This window comes from Lampris incognitus, chromosome 16 (genome assembly GCF_029633865.1).
Source record: "Lampris incognitus isolate fLamInc1 chromosome 16, fLamInc1.hap2, whole genome shotgun sequence".
NCBI classification, from domain to species: Eukaryota; Metazoa; Chordata; class Actinopteri; order Lampriformes; family Lampridae; genus Lampris; species Lampris incognitus.
Window position 1 is genome coordinate 10512668 of NC_079226.1, and position 17648 is coordinate 10530315.

Below are 17648 nucleotides of genomic sequence, written 5' to 3' on the forward strand. Positions count from 1 at the left end.
TCGGGAGGGAGGGGGAACTGGGGGGAACAGCGTGAGCCTCCCACGCGCTACGTCCCCCTAGTGAAACTCCTCACTGTCAGGTGAAAAGAAGCGGCTGGCGACTTCACACGTATGGGAGGAGGCATGTGGTAGTCTGCAGCCCTCCCCGGATCGGCAGAGGGGGCGGAGCAGTGACAAGGGCGGCTCGCAAGAGTGGGATAATTGGCCAGATAAAATGGGGGAGTAAAACGAGGAAGGGAAAAAAAAAAGAGAGAGGGAGCACTCTCATTTAATTAAAACAGGACATTCACTGTAAACACAAGAGAGATTATCTTAAATAAATGTTCTGCTTTAAGATTTATTTGACTGTCTAGTCAAGTTTCTTACAGCAGGTGTTAGAATGATGGAAGAAGCCTCCCTAAAACAAGCCAGAATGTTTGTCAGTGGATGAGAATACGGTGCCAGAGATCTATTGGAATGACCACCGTGAGATGTGGAACAAGACAGAATACCTTGATACGTGTGCTTCTCTGTGTACTGGAGTGGATGGTTTTCGCTCTAATTCCCCTCGGAAAATAAACCACTGACACAAATTCCTAACAGACATCCCACACAGCGCTGAGATCTTGACCGTGACTGTTCTGGATGGAAGATTTCACCTTTTTACTCGGAAATATAGAGATGTGTGCGCGCGTGTGCTTTGTGTGCGCGCGCGCGATTGTGCGTGCGGCGCGCGCGTGAGTGCGGTGCGTGTGCGCGCGAGTGCGGTGCGTGTGAGTGCGGTGTGAGGCAGCTGCCGCTGTGCTGTGAAACAGCGAGAGAGGAAAAGCGTCCTTTAACGTGGGCTGTTGTGTAACCCCCTCCCAGAGCCCCTTTGCTATTTTTGTGCCTGGGTCGGCGCGTCACGCTTGGGTATTTTCTCTGGTGACCAGCTCGCATCAATAGATCTTCTAACGTACACCCGGCCGGGCGGGCGGGCGGCTTCATGACCGACGGGGCCGTAGCTCGCTAATTTATTTCATTATGCTTACGGGGCGCGTGCGGAGAATGGAAAAACCGGCCGTGCAATATGAGGAATGTCACGTGTGACGCTGGATATGGGACAGGGGACTGTTCAAATGTCAGGTTGGTACGCGGACTGGCTTTGATATCTGAATGTCAGGCACCATCATGTGTGACATATACGTTGTCTGTTGGTTTTGTGTGTGTGTGTGTGTGTCAGACTGTGCGTTAAGGCGTTGTGGTGTGGATGGCTGCTCGGCTCTGCCGGAGTATCACTGGGCTTCATGCCGTCTAGTGTCTCGGTAGCGGCTCATGATATTTATGGATTTGTTGTCAGCACAAGGCTTTGCGCCTCTTCCCTTTCATGGCCACCTTAGCCGCTAATGATGTAATGCGGACAGATAACCAAGAGCTTTACGCAGCCCTTTTGTCGGGTTTTGCTCCTCGTCCTCAAAGTGGGGGAAGAATTTCTCTCATCCGCGTCCCCCGGTGCAAACGGCTTGCTGCCATGAAATCGCTTATCCATCCACACGAACGGACACACACACACATACACACACACACGCATGCACACAAACACACACACACACATACTGTACCACATTATCTGCCAGTCTCCCCCACCGTCATCCAGAAACACACCTACTTCCACCCACCTGCCTCCTGTCGTCGGCGCGTCATTGCTGCCGCAGAGGTGTTGTGTGTATTTCTACATCCCTGTCCCGTATGTGTTAAAAACGGTCCATACGAGGTTCTGCGGCTGTGATTTCTAATTTCCTACATTGTTCTGTTAATGTGTGGATTTGATCGATGTGAGTAGGTGGGGGGGGGGGGTTGGAGCGGTTGCCGTGCATGCTCCCTCTCTCTCTCTCTCTCTCTCCCTCTCTCTAGCTCACTCTCCCTCTCTCTCTGGCCTCGTTCAAAGGTATGCATTGTCTCTGAGGGTCTTATCTCTCCGTCACTCTGCACACATATTCCCCCTCTTCGCTCCTCTCAGGGCTCGCAAAAGATGGAACCGAAGCAATGAGGTCAGAGCGACCTTGAAACAGAGCTCCCAACCAGGCCTCCCAATTCGGTTACCCCCCCCACCCCCAATCAACCCGACATCACCCCCACCCCCTACCCGGGGTACCCCACTTAGCTTACCTCAGTAAACCTTTTCAGTGGAGCATGGACCGTTCCAAACTGAGACACCCCCCCACCCTTTCCATCACCCCCCCCCTTTGTATTCATTCCCTGATGTTTCTGTTATCGCCCCCTACTCCACAGGAAGAAGCCCTCATCCCCGTCTGAGTGAGGGAGTGAGTGGATACTGAGCCGTGGGGCTGATGGAGAAAGTCGAGGCGAGGCGTTGGCCACTGGCAAACACAAATGGCTGGATTTATCGCACCCGGTAGCGGCTTTTTATGCATAGCTCTCCCTCTCCCTCTCTCTCTGCGTCTCGTGAGTCACCTTGGATTTTTGTATCCTCCAGCTTATTGCCTAGAGGAGTGCGCAGCGTTTGAACAAAGAAAGAGAAAGGGCGATCGAGAGAGCGAGAGAGAGAGCAAGAGAAAGTGAGGGTGGGGGGGCAGTCAAAGGATGTCCTAATTAAGGGGAACTCAGAAGGTTCGAACCAGATAATCTTATGTAACCTCGTTAGGGAGGATGCAGCCTTTGATATGGAGAAGATGGAGATGGCATGCCCTCAGAGAAGCAGCCCCATGTTCTGGACCTCCAGTATACAAGTCCACGGTTCATATTAACAGGGGACCAATTAGTATAGCGTTCCTTCTGTGTGTGTGTGTGTGTGTGTGTGTGTGTACATATATATATATATATCGGTATGTGGTCCTATGTAGCTTGCTAGCTGAGGTGCTCGTAGCTTGCACTGGATTGCACTGGGTTTTATTCCATTGGGCTGCATACTGTACAGCGATGATACCGTAACTGTACAGCGATGATACCGTAACTGTACAGCGATGATACCATTACTGTACAGCAATGATACCGTAACTGTACAGCGATGATACCGTAAGAGGCTTTGGATACTCTACCAAACGATAAAGTGTGTACCTGTGTACCGAAGGAGAGAATCCCAGTTTAATCATGAGGTGCTGGGAAAACTCCGTGCTCGTTGCACCCTTGTTTATGCACACTATTTCATTTATATTCCCGGTCTTGCTGCAATTACTAGCACCCACGGGCATCACCACAGACCATAAGACACTACGAGGGTCAGCGGGCGTCTATTGCGTACATGCTTTTTAACACACCGATTCATCATGCTGTCATGAAGTTGCAGTACAGTGTGCGGAACATATTTACACCTCAACGTACAGACCTACATGGAGGCTCAGAGGCAGTAAATACCTAGAATCACTGACCCAGGGATCTCTGTGTCCACTTCTTTTCCTTTTACTGACGGTCAAGTTAGGTTGCACATCGGGGTAACTTTTCTTGGTGGGAGGCTGAACATAAAGATACAAGGACATGAAACATTATAGATTTCATAGATTTCTAAGAAGATTATTCTTTAGTCACATAGATATCTTATTATTTGTAATATATATATATATATATTTAAATGTCTTTTTTATGTTTATTTTTGACCACTCAGGAGCATTTAATGTTGTTTGACCAATAACCAAGTACCTCTGGAGAATCTACTCATAGAAAACAAATACATGTATATGCGCAGGCATACACAGATGCCACAAACACTCGGAGAGACACACAAACACACACACACACACACACACACACACACACACACACACACACACACACACAAACCAGTCCGGTGAATGTAGGTCATCAGCCAGCGGTAAGATGAGGTTCTGCAGGTATTTTAGAGGCTGGTAAAAAGACTGATTTTTCCACTCCTGCTGTGAACAGAGCTCATTATGAATTTGAAAAACAATTTTATTAGGAGGAATTTTGGGAAAGCAGCCCCGAATGCTCTCTCAAAAGAGTGGATTTACACTCATATTTAAACTGTGGAATGGCTGATTTCTAACTCGTTTTCCTTTGTAACATTCTAATGCACATTTTGATTTTGGTTCATCAATTAAAGTGTATCACATTTACTAATATCTATCTATCTATCTATCTATCTATCTATCTATCTATCTATCTATCTATCTATCTATCTATCATCTATCTATCTATCTATATTCAAAGACTAGTCTTACGTTATATTTCAAATAACACAGTAACACATCACAATTTGACTTTGATTTTACTAATTGGCCATTTTATTTATGATTTGTTTTCTTTCAGATGACTGTTCCCCGCAATCAGTTCACATGAATGATAACATCACTACGGTTACATAACAGTTATTGTCCTTGAAAAATCCTGAAGAAGATCACATTGGATTGATGGAGCCAGTCCAAATTGCTGCAGAGGTGAAGCGCTCTACTGAGGGTCAGGACAGAAATGTTGCGCACAAAAAATGTTCGTCAGAGCTGCCGGCTGGGCAGACTAAGAAAAATCCATCAGTGGTGCTGGAGGGCAAAGGGTGGCACCAACAACTGCAAGAAGGTCAGAGCAGAGACACGTGCGGTCTGAAGGAAATGTCTGACTCAGGGAAATCACAGCGATTAGAAGATCAGCACTCCCCCGCCACAAGCCATCAAGACTATGAGGTGTCCTTATATCCACCACAGGGGGGGAAGCCTTTTCCCTTCGGCAAACAGAAAGCTGTAGCTCATGCAGCTTGCACACAGTCCCTCGGTAGCTGTGGTTCTGCCTCTCACAGGAAGTCCCCCAGTTTACCCGAGGCCCTGCAACAGTGTCCCCATACAGGGATGGATCAGTTATCAGAGACTGCGAGCAAGATGGAACCCAAATCACAAAAGCTCGGGAAGTATGTTTGTGATTACTGTGGAAGAGCATGTGCCAAACCCAGTGTGCTGAAGAAGCACATTCGCTCTCACACTGGTGAACGGCCCTACCCTTGCGTCCCTTGTGGATTTTCCTTCAAAACCAAGAGCAACTTATACAAACACAGAAAGTCCCACGCTCATTCGGTCAAAGCTGGAACAGTGCCATTCTCCGAACTAGGTTCTTACAATGCCAATGCCGACCAGGGGTCTTTCGAAGGGGAAGGAGAGGGATACTCCGATGCCGAGCAGAGCACGGACACGGATGAGGACACACTCAGTGATCCACTGCTGTTGTTGGACTCTCCCGTCGAGGCGTCAGACAGCGCTGCAGTCAAAGTGCTGAACCTCATTGCTCAGAGAAAGGGAGTCATGCCAGCAATGTCATCTCAGGAGGGTTCCTCCCTGGTCCAGGAAGTCAATGCACCTCCAGCCACCACCGCTCAGGCCAGCCGTGCACTTCAGTCCTGCACCATCAAACAAAGGCTGGCACTTCGGCTCTCCGAGAAGAGAAGTGGGGATTCTGACCAAAATCTCTCCCTCCCAAGTCAGTCCAGCAAGGGCAGCACAGACTCCGGCTACTTCTCACGCTCGGAGAGTACGGAACAACAGGCAGGCCCTCCAAACACAAATGCCAAGTCCTATCAGGAGATTATGTTTGGCAAGTGTTATAGGCCCAGCCCCAAACAGACAATGGCTCATGTAGCCTGCAGCGCAGACTCTAGCGATTACACCGGGAAACGTTCAGAGAAAGGTGTGTCCCGCGTTTTCACCCAAGAGAAAGATATAGTGGAATCAATCAAAATCAACACAAAGACTTTTACAAGGGAAGAGACAGATGAAACACAGCTGGACATTGGCTTGGATGGGGGATCTCTTATCAGGAGCAATTCGATGCCCACATCCTCGGCAGTGTGCCTCAGTATGCCCCCGGGCCTCAGAGGCAGCCACTCATTTGACGAGAGAACCAGCACAGGGGGCATGAGGAGGCTGAGGAGGCAGGCTGCATTCGAGCTCTCACCGCATGACGGGCACTCCGATGCTGACAATCACGGCAAGATGCCTGAGAGCAGCCTCTCCCCCTCAGGTTTTGAAGTGGAAAGTTATGCAGCTGTGGCATCTAATGCAAGCTACCAAAAATATGCCATGGAACTGACAACACGGAAGCGTCGGAAAGAGAAGAGGGAAGAGGAGGATTTAGGTGGTCAATATGACACCCACCATGAACAGTGTGAGGAAAGGTTTGATGCTGCTAAGGACAAAGATTCAAAACATGTTCACCAAGGAGGCGTGGGGATTATAGCATTAGAGAAGCCACATTCTGCAGGTCAGCATACTCAGTTAGACAGGTGTGACATGGAGGTATCAGTGAGCCCTGACATTTCTGTCCGAAAAACTTTAGGCAATGTAATTTCTGTTATCCAGCACACAAACTCGTTAAACAGACCTCATTCTGAACAATTAGAATCTTACAAGTATCACACGCAGAGACTGGAAAATATTTCCTCATTTCAGACCTCAGAGCCAAGTGAAACATATGAGATGAATAGAAGCGACAGTAAACTGGGCCAACCATTTCAAATGGGCCCCAAACTAGTACGTCAGTCCAACATACAAGTCCCAGAAATCAGGGTCACAGTAGAGCCTGACAGTCCAGGAAAAACCCTGGAGGTGCAGCCCAAGGAACCCGAGAAACATGAGGAGTTTCAGTGGCCACAGAGGAGTGAAACCTTAGCCCAATTCCCCCCGGAAAAGCTCCCCCCAAAGAAGAAAAGATTGCGCTTAGCTGACATTGAGCACTCTTCTGGAGAGTCCAGTTTCGAATCGGCCTGCACCAGTCTCTCCCGCAGTCCAAGCCAAGACAGTAACTTATCTTACAGCTCCGCATTCTCCTTTGACAGGGAGGAGAGCTTGAAGTCAGTCTCCCCTGCCAGGCAGGATGAATTTGGCAAACCCCTGGAGCTGTTAGCAGTACCGGGGAGTGGGCACTCCCTTTCCATGCTCCACCAACGCCAACAACATGAAATGAGACGCTCCTCGTCAGAGCAGGCGCCCTGTAACTTGCGCAAGGAGTTCCCAGAGATACGAAGCATGTCATTTGACTATGGCAGCCTCTCTCCATCGTCCAAAGTTAGACAGGCAGACGTCAGCACAGTCCATGCCGTTGTTAAGGAGAAGAGAAGGGCCAACTTGGTGCGGCAGGAATCATTGAATATGGACACCGAGTTAACACAGGTTCCAACACAGACACTCCCACAGTACCTCACCAACATCCCTCCCTTCACAGCCAGCATGGGGCTGCCGCAGACTCTGCCAATATTTGCCACCGGACATTCGGGTCCCCAGCAGTCACCCCCCAGCCTGTTAGTTCCTGTTCGAATTCAGACACATGTGCCACCCTATGGTAGCATTACTTACACTACAGTTTCACAGATTGTAGACAATCAGTATGATGGTGTTGGCTCCCCCACGGTGACTTGTCAGAACCAGATCTCCCGCCTGCCCAGGAATCTCCACTCACCTCACATTTTGGGTCACATAAGGGCACTTTCTGCACACACCCTCAACGTGGAAGGGCTTGATTTGTCCTCGGCTAAGCTAAAGACTGGTATCCCCCTGTCTCTGACTTCCAGAACCATCTCCACCACCAATGCCTCCAGCGGGGGGGCTAGCAAACGGATGCTGTCCCCTGCCAGCAGCCTGGATCTTTTCATCGAGGTCAAACAGCAGAAACGCGTGAAAGAAGAAAAAATGTTTGGTCAGATTGTGGAGGAGCTGAGCGCCGTGGAGTTGGGGAAAAGTAATTTGTCTGAAGAGAAAGGCAACAGGGCTGAAATGCGGGGCACCTCCACGCCTCGAGCTCAGGATAATTCGCAGAGAAGCAAGTTCATCCCTCTTCAGCAAAACATGACGGAGAACGCTGATGAAGGGGAATCAGCCATGGAGAGCAGCTCTGCAGAGTGTGGCTCTCCTACATACTCTCTCCGGTCAGCCAGCGAAGCCAAAGATGTCGGCGCTATGAGGAAGCTGCAACTGGACGTGGTGGCACAGCTGGTCACCGGTGCAGATATCCTATTCTCAGACACCAAGCACTCAACATACTTGTCTCCCTTTCCAAGTCTCCGTACAACAACAGGTGTGAGCTGGTGCTATCTAAACTACACCAAGCCAAGCAGCTCTCAGACCAACACCCCATTTTACTCCGTGTACGCCACCTGGTGTGTCAGCTCCCAAAACCCCAACCTCCCTGACCTGAGCACTGCTGCCTCCCTAGCCCTCCTGCAGTCTAAACAGAGAGGAGACAGGGTCATCTACACTCTGGCGGCCATTTGTCAGCCAGGCACCAGCAAACTGGTTTCCTCATTAGGAATATGGAGACCCAAAATGGAACAGGTGAGATGAAATGAACCCCAATCTACTTTGATTAAAAAAAAAACATTGGTCTCCATAAATCAGCCGAAAGTCTAGTTTGCCAAAGAAAAATTATTAAGTCAGCATTTTAGGACTTTAGAAACATATCTCTATTTCTTATACTGTTCTGATAATTAATGAATTGAGTAGAATTTAGAAGTTTTACTTCAAGTCTTGCATGGTATATATTGGCTCTGCTCTGATGCATTTCCTATAAAAGATCACAGATGTTTAGTGCATGCAAAACCATTTAAATGAACAAAACCAGAATCACAAGGTTCCTCCTCGACAGCAGCAATCATGCTCATGTGTACAGTCCAAACCATGCATAACAAAACATACAGCCTATCAGAGGTATCCACTTTCACTGTGCTTTACCTCGTACCGCTTTAGACTGTATGTTAACAGACTGTTTGCTTCGCTCACTCAGCTGCAGAGGAAACTGGAGCCCAAAGAGGTGGAGCTCACCTACGGAAAGAAGATGAAGGACGTCAGCAGCAGCCGGGTGAAAACGGCCAAGGAGGAGTGGAAGGAGAGAGAGGCGTCTGCAACTCAAACTGTGCCAACACGCATTAAGATCTTTGAAGGAGGGTGAGGGAGTTAATTGGTGATCTAATGGCTGTCATTTGCTGGGAAAAGTGCCCAGTTAGTATTTATAATGACGCTGGTTGTTTGGGACGTTAAAATGGCTTATTAGAAGTAGAGAGAGAGGCCTCCACAACTCAGAGAGCACCAACACCAATGTGGAAAATTAAGAGGAGTCAAATTAAGTTAGCAGCTATTAAACTAGGTGTATCCTGATTTTTGCAACTAAGAAATTTTCTCAGGTCAATATTTGTTATGTCGACCTTGGGCTAACCCCAACCCTAATCACATTTATAACATGAATCTGATGGGATAGATGAGAAAGACAGCCAAGGGTCTTGACATGTCAAAAGCTGATCTGAGGGACGTCCGGATGGCGTAGCAGTCTATTCCGTTGCCTACCAACACGGGGATCGCTGGTTCGAATCCCTGTGTTACCTCCAGCTTGGTCAAGCGTCCCTACAGACACAATTGGCCGTGTCTGCGGGTGGGAAGCTGGATGTTGGTATGTGTCCTGGTCGCTGCACTAGCACCTCCTTTGGTTGGTCAGGGAGCCTATTCAGGGGGGAGGGGGAACTGGGGGGGAGTAGCGTGATCCTCCCACGCGCTACGTTCCCCTGGCGAAACTCCTCACTGTCAGATGAAAAGAAGTGGCTGGCGACTCCACATGTATCGGAGGAGGCATGTGGTAGTCTGCAGCCCTCCCCAGATCGGCAGAGGGGGTGGAGCAGAGGCCGGGATGGCTTGGAAAATAGAGTAATTGGCCAAGTACAATTGGGGAGAAAAAGGGGGGGGGGGAAGCTCATCTGAGAACGTGACTCATTTGCAGAAATCAGGAGAACTATTAAACTACCTCTTCATTGCCATATCAAAATTATAATACACTTTTTAAGGATTTATATATACAAGAGTGCCTAAATACTTGTGCTATTTTCCTTTCATATCTTTTCAAGACTGTGATTGTGTTTTTTTTGTATTTCTTAACTAGTAGTGAAATATTAATAGTATGTTAAATATTGTATTATTGTATCCTTCTCATAGGTACAAATCCAATGAGGACTATGTGTACGTGCGAGGTCGCGGCCGGGGGAAGTACATCTGTGAGGAGTGTGGGATCCGCTGTAAGAAACCTAGCATGCTGAAGAAACATATCCGGACCCACACAGACGTGAGACCGTACATCTGCAGGGTCTGCAACTTCGCTTTTAAAACTAAAGGTGGGCAATTCCACAGGTTCATACACGCGGCACACAAAATGACCGTTCGAGGCCAATGCCCCCCTATTAAGCTCAGTTTATCTGTCTGCAGGAAACCTGACAAAACATATGAAGTCAAAGGCACACATGAAAAAGTGCCTTGAACTGGGTGTGTCGGTTACAGTGGACGACACAGAAATACAAGAAAATGGTGAGATACTGACGTACCGCTCATTCCTTTGCTCCCTACTTCCTAGCCAAATTATATATTTAGATTTCCTTGAGTATATAGATATTCTTTCTCTTGATTCTATTAAAGCTAAAATCCTGAAGTTTGTGTTTTTTGGTTCACTTACTGATTACTATGATTTTTGACATGTTTGAACCTGAGCTTTAGCTCTGTAAATAAATAAATAAAAATATTCAGGATTGAAGCATTAAATACTCTTTAGTTTTTAGTTGCTTCAAGTCGAGTCTTTTTCCTAGTATAGGTAAACTAAAATGGCTGCCGATAAAACTGTAACTTGAATTTAAAATTTAAGTGAGATTAGTGGTGTGTATGCGTTTATGACAGCAGAATAAATTCTGTTGGGTTTTTTTTCTCTGTCTCATCAAAAAAGTCGACTATGCTCAGCAAGATTTCAAGGCAGGCTTGGTGGGCACGACCAAACATCAGTTCTCAGACGCTGAGGACTCCGACGGCATGGATGAAGATATCGATGACATCGATGAAGAGGAGGACGAAGACGACGAGTATGAGGGTGACTCCACTCCGAAACTGCGCTCCAGGAGCACGAGCCCCCAGCCATGCGGGTTGACCTCCCTGTCCGTGACTGCCACAGCTGCCGCCATTCACGGTTGTTCGCTCGTCTCTCTACCGGGCGTGGACAGCCGCCACCAGACCTCCGGCAGGCGAGCGGGTGTGGAGCAGAAGGACGGGGTTTCCGCCGAGCAAAGGGAGAGGTCCGTGGATGAGGATTCTCTGACCATGGTGGCTCCAGAGCAGGGCTGCCTCCTATTCGACCCTTACTCCTCCTGCCTCCTCTCACCAGGATGGGAGTCTCCAATCAGGGAGCCCTCCCCCTCACGTCTCCGCTACCCTTCCTCCAGGAGGGAGCTCTCCCCCCGAGGACGCTCCTCCCCGAGGTGGGATGCCTCCCCGCTAAGGCCCAGCTCACCCAGCTTCAAGCCCATCCAGCACCTCTCCCCATCCTCCATAGAGAGACCACTTTCCCCTGGCGTGGAGCTGGCAGCAAAGCGAGAGCCGTCGGTGAGGGGACGGCAGCGGGTTGTGCTGCGGGCGGTGTCGCCACGCCGCGGCTCACACCAACACAGAGGAACCGGAGATAAAACCAGACAGCAAGCCAAGGTTGACCTGGCACATCAACAAGGATCCTTTGAAATGGAGCTGGTACGTGATATGAGTTTCTTCAGGGATGTCTCGATCCAGATAGACGGCTGTTGGTTAGAGCCCTTCAAGTCTTACTTTAATTGATTGGTATTGGCTATGTTAGACCTGATCAAATTCCAGTATTTTGTTTATTTTGCCCCGTTGTGCTCCAGCTACACCAGCTGTCATATAGGTGCCACAAATGCCCCATTGCGCTCCGTCTAGGAGTAGTAAACTGATATTATCCACAACGTGCAGGGGTGAGGCATATTTTAAAATGTCTGCCCTGTCACTTTTAATGTCTGGAGTGTCGGTGTTTGGCAAGGCAATGATAACAGAGCTACTTTTGACATGGCCAATTTGATTATTTATTATTATGGTTTGACAATTTAATGCTGTTAAAAAACTGAATGAAAGCAATTAAATAATTCCATTTTAAAACACATCCTACCTAATTGGATTGATGTTTTATATTTGCACATTTCCAATTGGACGACTGACAAGATGGATAAACAACCAAAAATATAACAAAAACAACAAAATAAACAAACAAACAAACAAGAACAACACGTAAAGAAAGAAAAGATTGATATTAGGCTTTGATTAGATTGGTTTTAGCAGATTTATTTGATTTACATTGAAACATGACTTTGTGTGTGTGCTTTGTGTTACACTGTTGCACCTACCAAGTCAACAATTTGTGCAACAATATAATAAGTTTATGTGCAATTTTGAATCTGGGCAATATTATTACTTATTATTACTTATTTTTAATACACCTTTTTTTGGGATTTTCTCCCCACTTGTACCCATCCAATTACCCCACTCTTCCGAGCCATCCCGGTCGCTGCTCCGCCCCCTCTGCCAATCCGGGGAGGGCTGCAGACTACCACATGCCTCCTCCCATACATGTGGAGTCGCCAGCTGCTTCTTTTCACCTGACAGTGAGGAGTTTCACCAGGGGGACGCAGTGCGTGGGAGGATCACGCTGGTCCCCCCAGTTCCACCTCCCCCCCGAGCAGGCGCCTCGACTGACCAGAAGAGGAGGTGCTAGTGCAGCGACCAGGACACATACCCACATCCGGCTTCCCACCCGCAGACACGTCCAACTGTGTCTGTAGGGACGCCTGACCAAGCCGGAGGCAACACGGGGATTCGAACCAACGATCCCCGTGTTGGTAGGCAATGACTGCTACACTACCCGGATGCTCTTTCTAATACACCTTGAATATTGCTCATACTTTGATTGGCAGTCACACCATATCCTTATTTTCTAATCATATCTCTAGTTTTTATCGTATTTTTATTTTTCATAATTATTTTATATGCATAACAGAATAATGTACAAAATCAAATTCCTTGAATGCAAACATAGTTGGCCAATAAAACTGAGGCTTGACTGCAACTTCAACTTCAGTTTCATATGAGTAACAGTTGGGTCATGTTGAGACTGATTTTATCTGTAAATTATCTGAGTAAGGTGATTAATAAGTTAAAGTCAAGTGAAGGAGATAGTGTCTACTGGTATATAATGGGATCTCTTCAGTAATCTCAGTTTACAAGGCTCATTTGGGAGTCGAATTGTGGAAGGAAAGTTACGTTGCGTGCGTCCTCGCTTCCAACATCATGTTCGAGACTTTTTGGAATATATCTCTCTTTGTGTTTTCTCACTCGTCAAAACACTGGAGGATGGGGCGTCCGGGTAGCATAGCGGTCTATTCCGTTGCCTACCAACATGGGGATCGGCGGTTCAATCCTCGTGTTACCTCCAGCTTGGTCAGGTGTCCCCACAGCCACAATTGGCCGTGTCTGCAGGTGGGAAGCCGGATGTGGGTATGTATCCTGGTCGCTGTACTAGCGCTGCCTCTGGTCATTCCGGTTGACTGTTCGCGGGGGGGTAACTGGGGGGAATAGCGGGATCCTCCCTTGTGGCGCTACGGTCCTGTAGCCAAACTCCTCTGTCAGGAGAAAAGAAGTGGCTGACGACGCCACATGTATCGGAGGAGGCATGTGGCAGTCTGCAGCCCTCCCCGGATCGGCAGAGGGGGTGGAGCAGAGATCAGGAATACTTGGAAGAGTGGGATAGTTGGCCAAATACAATTGGAGAGAAAAAAGGGGGGGGGCATTTTAGGATGTGAAACGTCTCATTCCAGAAATGTGTCCATTTACCGCCGCTCGCCATGTTATTCTTTGTCTGTCGTTTCCGGGTCTGATGCCGCTAACTTTTTGGTGCATGAGCATAACCAGTTCTCTGAAAATACTGATTAAGGTGAATACAAATCACAGTAAATCAAATGACTGATGAAGACCGTAGCTCTGCTGATCACCTGATGCTTGCACTGATTTAGAGCTCGACTTAAAACAGTTGGATGAAGGTGATGATGATTGCAACATGGCAGCTGCAATAATCAAATTCTTGCCTTAATCTGAATAAATCACATTTTCAACTTGCGTGAAAACACACTAACTGTGATGAATGCCGACACCTTCCAATCTGCCCTTTCAGGATCAGCGGAGCAGCAGTTTGGTGTCCAGCCGAAGCGTCCCTACCAGCTCCCATCAGCAGAACCTCCTCAGCCACCTCCCGCTGCACTCCCAGCAAACAGCGCAGAGCCTCATCCCCATGGCTCCCATCGGCGGCATCCAGATGCTGCCCTCCCCCTCCTCTTCTTCCTCCAGCGTCGATGTCGCCACCCCCTCCCCGGCACTGAGCCCCCCATCCGGCGAGAGCCCGCAGTGCAGCAGCAGCAGCAGCGCCGACGGCTCCGTCAACAGCCTGGTGGCCCGCGACCCGACGGGCCGATTGCAGGAGCCCGTTTCTCCTCGCCAGGTGGCCGCCAAGGGCTCCCAAAGCCCCGACCCCGCCGCCACAGACAGCCGGCAGGAGGAAAACGTCCAGACCTGCATGAAAGCCATCGCCTCCCTGAAGATAACCATCGAGGACCCCCACTAGACCCGTCTCTCTCTCTCTCTCTCCACCTGTGACCTCGTCATTGCTCCGGACTCCATATCTTCATTCTGATCCTCACCGGAGACACCTCTTTTCAGGTCTCCTCTGGTTGCGTCGAACACGGCTGTTGTCGAATCCGAACGCAGTTCGAAGCCCTCTGTCACCGCCGCTGCCGCGCCCCACCCCCACCCCTCGCAGGCCCCCGAGCGGCGGGACGGCCGGAGCAGATGGGAAGGACAATGAATCAAAACTGGGTATAGGTGCAATATGGGGAAGATATTATGCTAATATGCCTTTGATGATTGACATGGTAGTTTGCGTACAGTTGCACATGAATTATATTTATGAATTCTGTACAAAGCATCCCCAGTGTACTCCTTCTTAGACGCATACAACCCGTGTACTTTACGTGTGCTTTGGAAATAGATTGTTTATTGTAATCATATCGAAGTGTGATAAAGTAGTGCAGTAAATGATTATTATATTATAAAGGGGTGAAAGTGTGTGTGAGTGTGTGTGTGTGTGTGTGTGTGCGCGTGTGTTATTGAAACGGTTTGACCAAATTTTGCGTAGATGCTTCGTGTGCAGTTTGGCGCGTCAGATTAAGCGGCAGCGTTCGGGTGCCTTTTTACTTTGCTCTTTTGTTAGATATCGTTTTGATTTTTTTTGCTTTTTCTTTTTCTTTTTCAGGATCTCGTTGAATAAGGACTAACGCTGAGGTACTTTTTTGTTGTCAAGAGTCGGCCCTGAAGTGTAGTGTGTTCAATTTCTTTCTTTCTTTGTGTCACTTTGGCTCATAAGGCGCAGCTTGATTTGTGCAAAACGATCTTAAAATGTTTCCTATGTTGCATTTCTTCTCTTAAAATTGTGGTTTTTATCTGGATGGACATGCATGGGATTTGCTATTGCCCAACCATAGAGGAAGTTACTCTGTAATTATGTATACTGTAAGATGTATTTATATATTAGGAGGTAAGCATTTATTGATACTGATGAATATTTGACTACTATTTATACGGTATATCTGTACTTATGCAGCAGTGATGCAGTCAGCCAGTCAGCTGGCCTCGCTTTGACTCTCATGTCTTCAGTTTTATCAGACTGACCCCCCCCCCCTCTCTCTTGCTCGCTCTCTCTCTCTCTCTCTCTCTCTCTCTCTCTCTCTCTCTCTCTCTCTCTCTCTGTCTCACACACATGCACACACACTCTCTCTCTCTCTCTCTCTCTCTCTCTCTCTCTCTCTCTCTCTGTCTCACACACACACACTCTCTCACACACACACACACACACACACAGTCTCTCTCTCTCTCACACACACACTCCCTCTCTCTCACATACTCTCTCTCACACACTCTTTCTCTCTGTCTCACACACACACTGTAACACTCACACAAACTGTCTTTCAGTCTCTGACACTCTTGCTCTCTCACACTCTTTCTCACACACACACACACACACTCTTTCTCATACACAAACACACACCCACTCTCTCTCACACTCTCTTTCTCACACACACACACACACAAACACACGCACGCACACACACCCACTCTCTCGCACACACTCGCTTTCTCACACACACACACACACTCTCACACTCTCTTTCTCACACACGCAAACACACACACACCCACTCTCTCTCACACACTCGCTTTCTCACACACACACACTCTCTTTCTCTCTCACACACACACACACACACACACACTCTCTCTCACACACACTCACTCTCTTTCTCACACACACTCTCTCACACACACTCACTCTCTTTCTCACACACACACACACACACTCTCTCACACACAGTCTCTCTCTCACACACTCTCATCCACTCGCTCTCTCGCTCTGTCACACACACACACACACTCTGTCTCACACTGTCTTTCACTCTGACACTTGCTCTCTCACACAGTCTTTCTCACACTCACACACACACACACACACACACACACACACACACACTCTCAAACTCTCTCCTGACACACGCTCTCTCACACTCGCGCTCTCACACTTTCTCACACTCTCCTGACACACTCTCACTCTCACACACACACACACTCGTTCTCTCACACGCACACACACACACTCTCTCTGTCTGCCTTTCTGTCTCTCTCTCTGTCTGTCTCTCTCTGTCTGCCTTTCTGTCTCTCTGTCTTATACAGACGACCATAGACATCTCATGAGTTTTGCCGTTGCACTTTCTTTCTTTCAGTCAGCGCTGGTCGGTGCCGGCGCGGTGGAAACGCGTACCGTTGTTCTGTTGTGGGTTCAAACATTCCAGTTATTTTCTCGTTGTCCGAGACGTGTTGCACACAGACGCTAAGGGGCTACCGCTGATCAGCCGGTGGGTTCTGGTCTCGCCGGGCTCACCCGTATCTCATATACTGTAACTAACCCGAGGAGCGCTGAGGCAGGGGGGGGGGGGGAGAGGGGGCGCGGGCCCGGGTCGGTCTCCTCCTGCCACGCTTCGCCCCGGCGCGTAACGAATCACTCGCCCGACGCTTTGTTTCCGCTCTGTAAATAGATATTATATATATATGTGTATTTTTATGATTTAAACTATTTTTGCAGTGTTGAAACTCTGATAACTTTTTATGTGGATCGTTTGTATCTCTGCACGAGGTAGAACCGTCTGCGGTTAACGTCACGGAGCGTGCGACGAAGGAGAAGATAGCACAGTGTTGATCAGTAACACCAAGTATTTCATCTTTTACTAAAAACAAAAAAACATCCATCCAGCGGTTGAGATTATATTTTAAAAAAAATCATAAATCACTTTGTTCACTCATGTTTACATATATATATATACAAAAAAAAGATTTTAAAGGTGCACTGCTTTCATTTCGTGGTGTTTTATTTCCCTTTTCTTTTGTAAGGACGTGTTTAGCTATGTTTTCACGGTCACGTGATTTTATTTGTGTGCGGAACGCTCGTAAAATGTGAAAAAGCGAAGCCTTTTTTTTCTTCTTCTTTTTTTTTTAAAATTTAATTTGCCGTCGCATCTGTGACCGGGATCGTGTTTCGTTTCGTATTTACTGAGCTGCATTGTGCCTCTCTCATCGTCCGTCCGATTCCCTGTCAACACACACGGAGGACGAATAATCACGTTACCTCTCACGTCACATCCGGAGGGAAAACGACAACAACAACACAGGACACACGACCTCGGTAGCCCGGCCTTTGTTCCGCTACTCGCATCATAACTGGATAATAGCCGAATGGAGTGCCTCTTTTATGCTATGGGGAATTTATTGTTTGGTGCTCTACTT

The 17648-nt window shown here is 48.1% G+C and overlaps 1 protein-coding gene across 1 annotated transcript; it reads left to right on the plus strand.

The window, feature by feature from the left end:
- Nucleotides 1–4343: 4343 nt before the first annotated feature.
- On the plus strand, nucleotides 4344–14382 carry hivep2b (HIVEP zinc finger 2b). Its single transcript, XM_056296208.1, has 6 exons — nucleotides 4344–8240; nucleotides 8689–8849; nucleotides 9885–10060; nucleotides 10152–10250; nucleotides 10660–11450; nucleotides 13936–14382. Exons 1-6 carry the CDS (start codon nucleotides 4344–4346, stop codon nucleotides 14380–14382), a joined length of 5571 nt encoding a protein of 1856 aa, XP_056152183.1.
- Nucleotides 14383–17648: the final 3266 nt, after the last annotated feature.

Coding starts and splice junctions, on each gene's coding strand:
- hivep2b (XM_056296208.1), top strand. CDS start 4,344: ATGGAGCCAGTCCAAATTGCTGCAGAGGTGAAGCGCTCTACTGAGGGT. Junction 8,241..8,688: donor GGAGACCCAAAATGGAACAG/GTGAGATGAAAT, acceptor TCGCTCACTCAG/CTGCAGAGGAAACTGGAGCC. Junction 10,251..10,659: donor CACAGAAATACAAGAAAATG/GTGAGATACTGA, acceptor TCATCAAAAAAG/TCGACTATGCTCAGCAAGAT.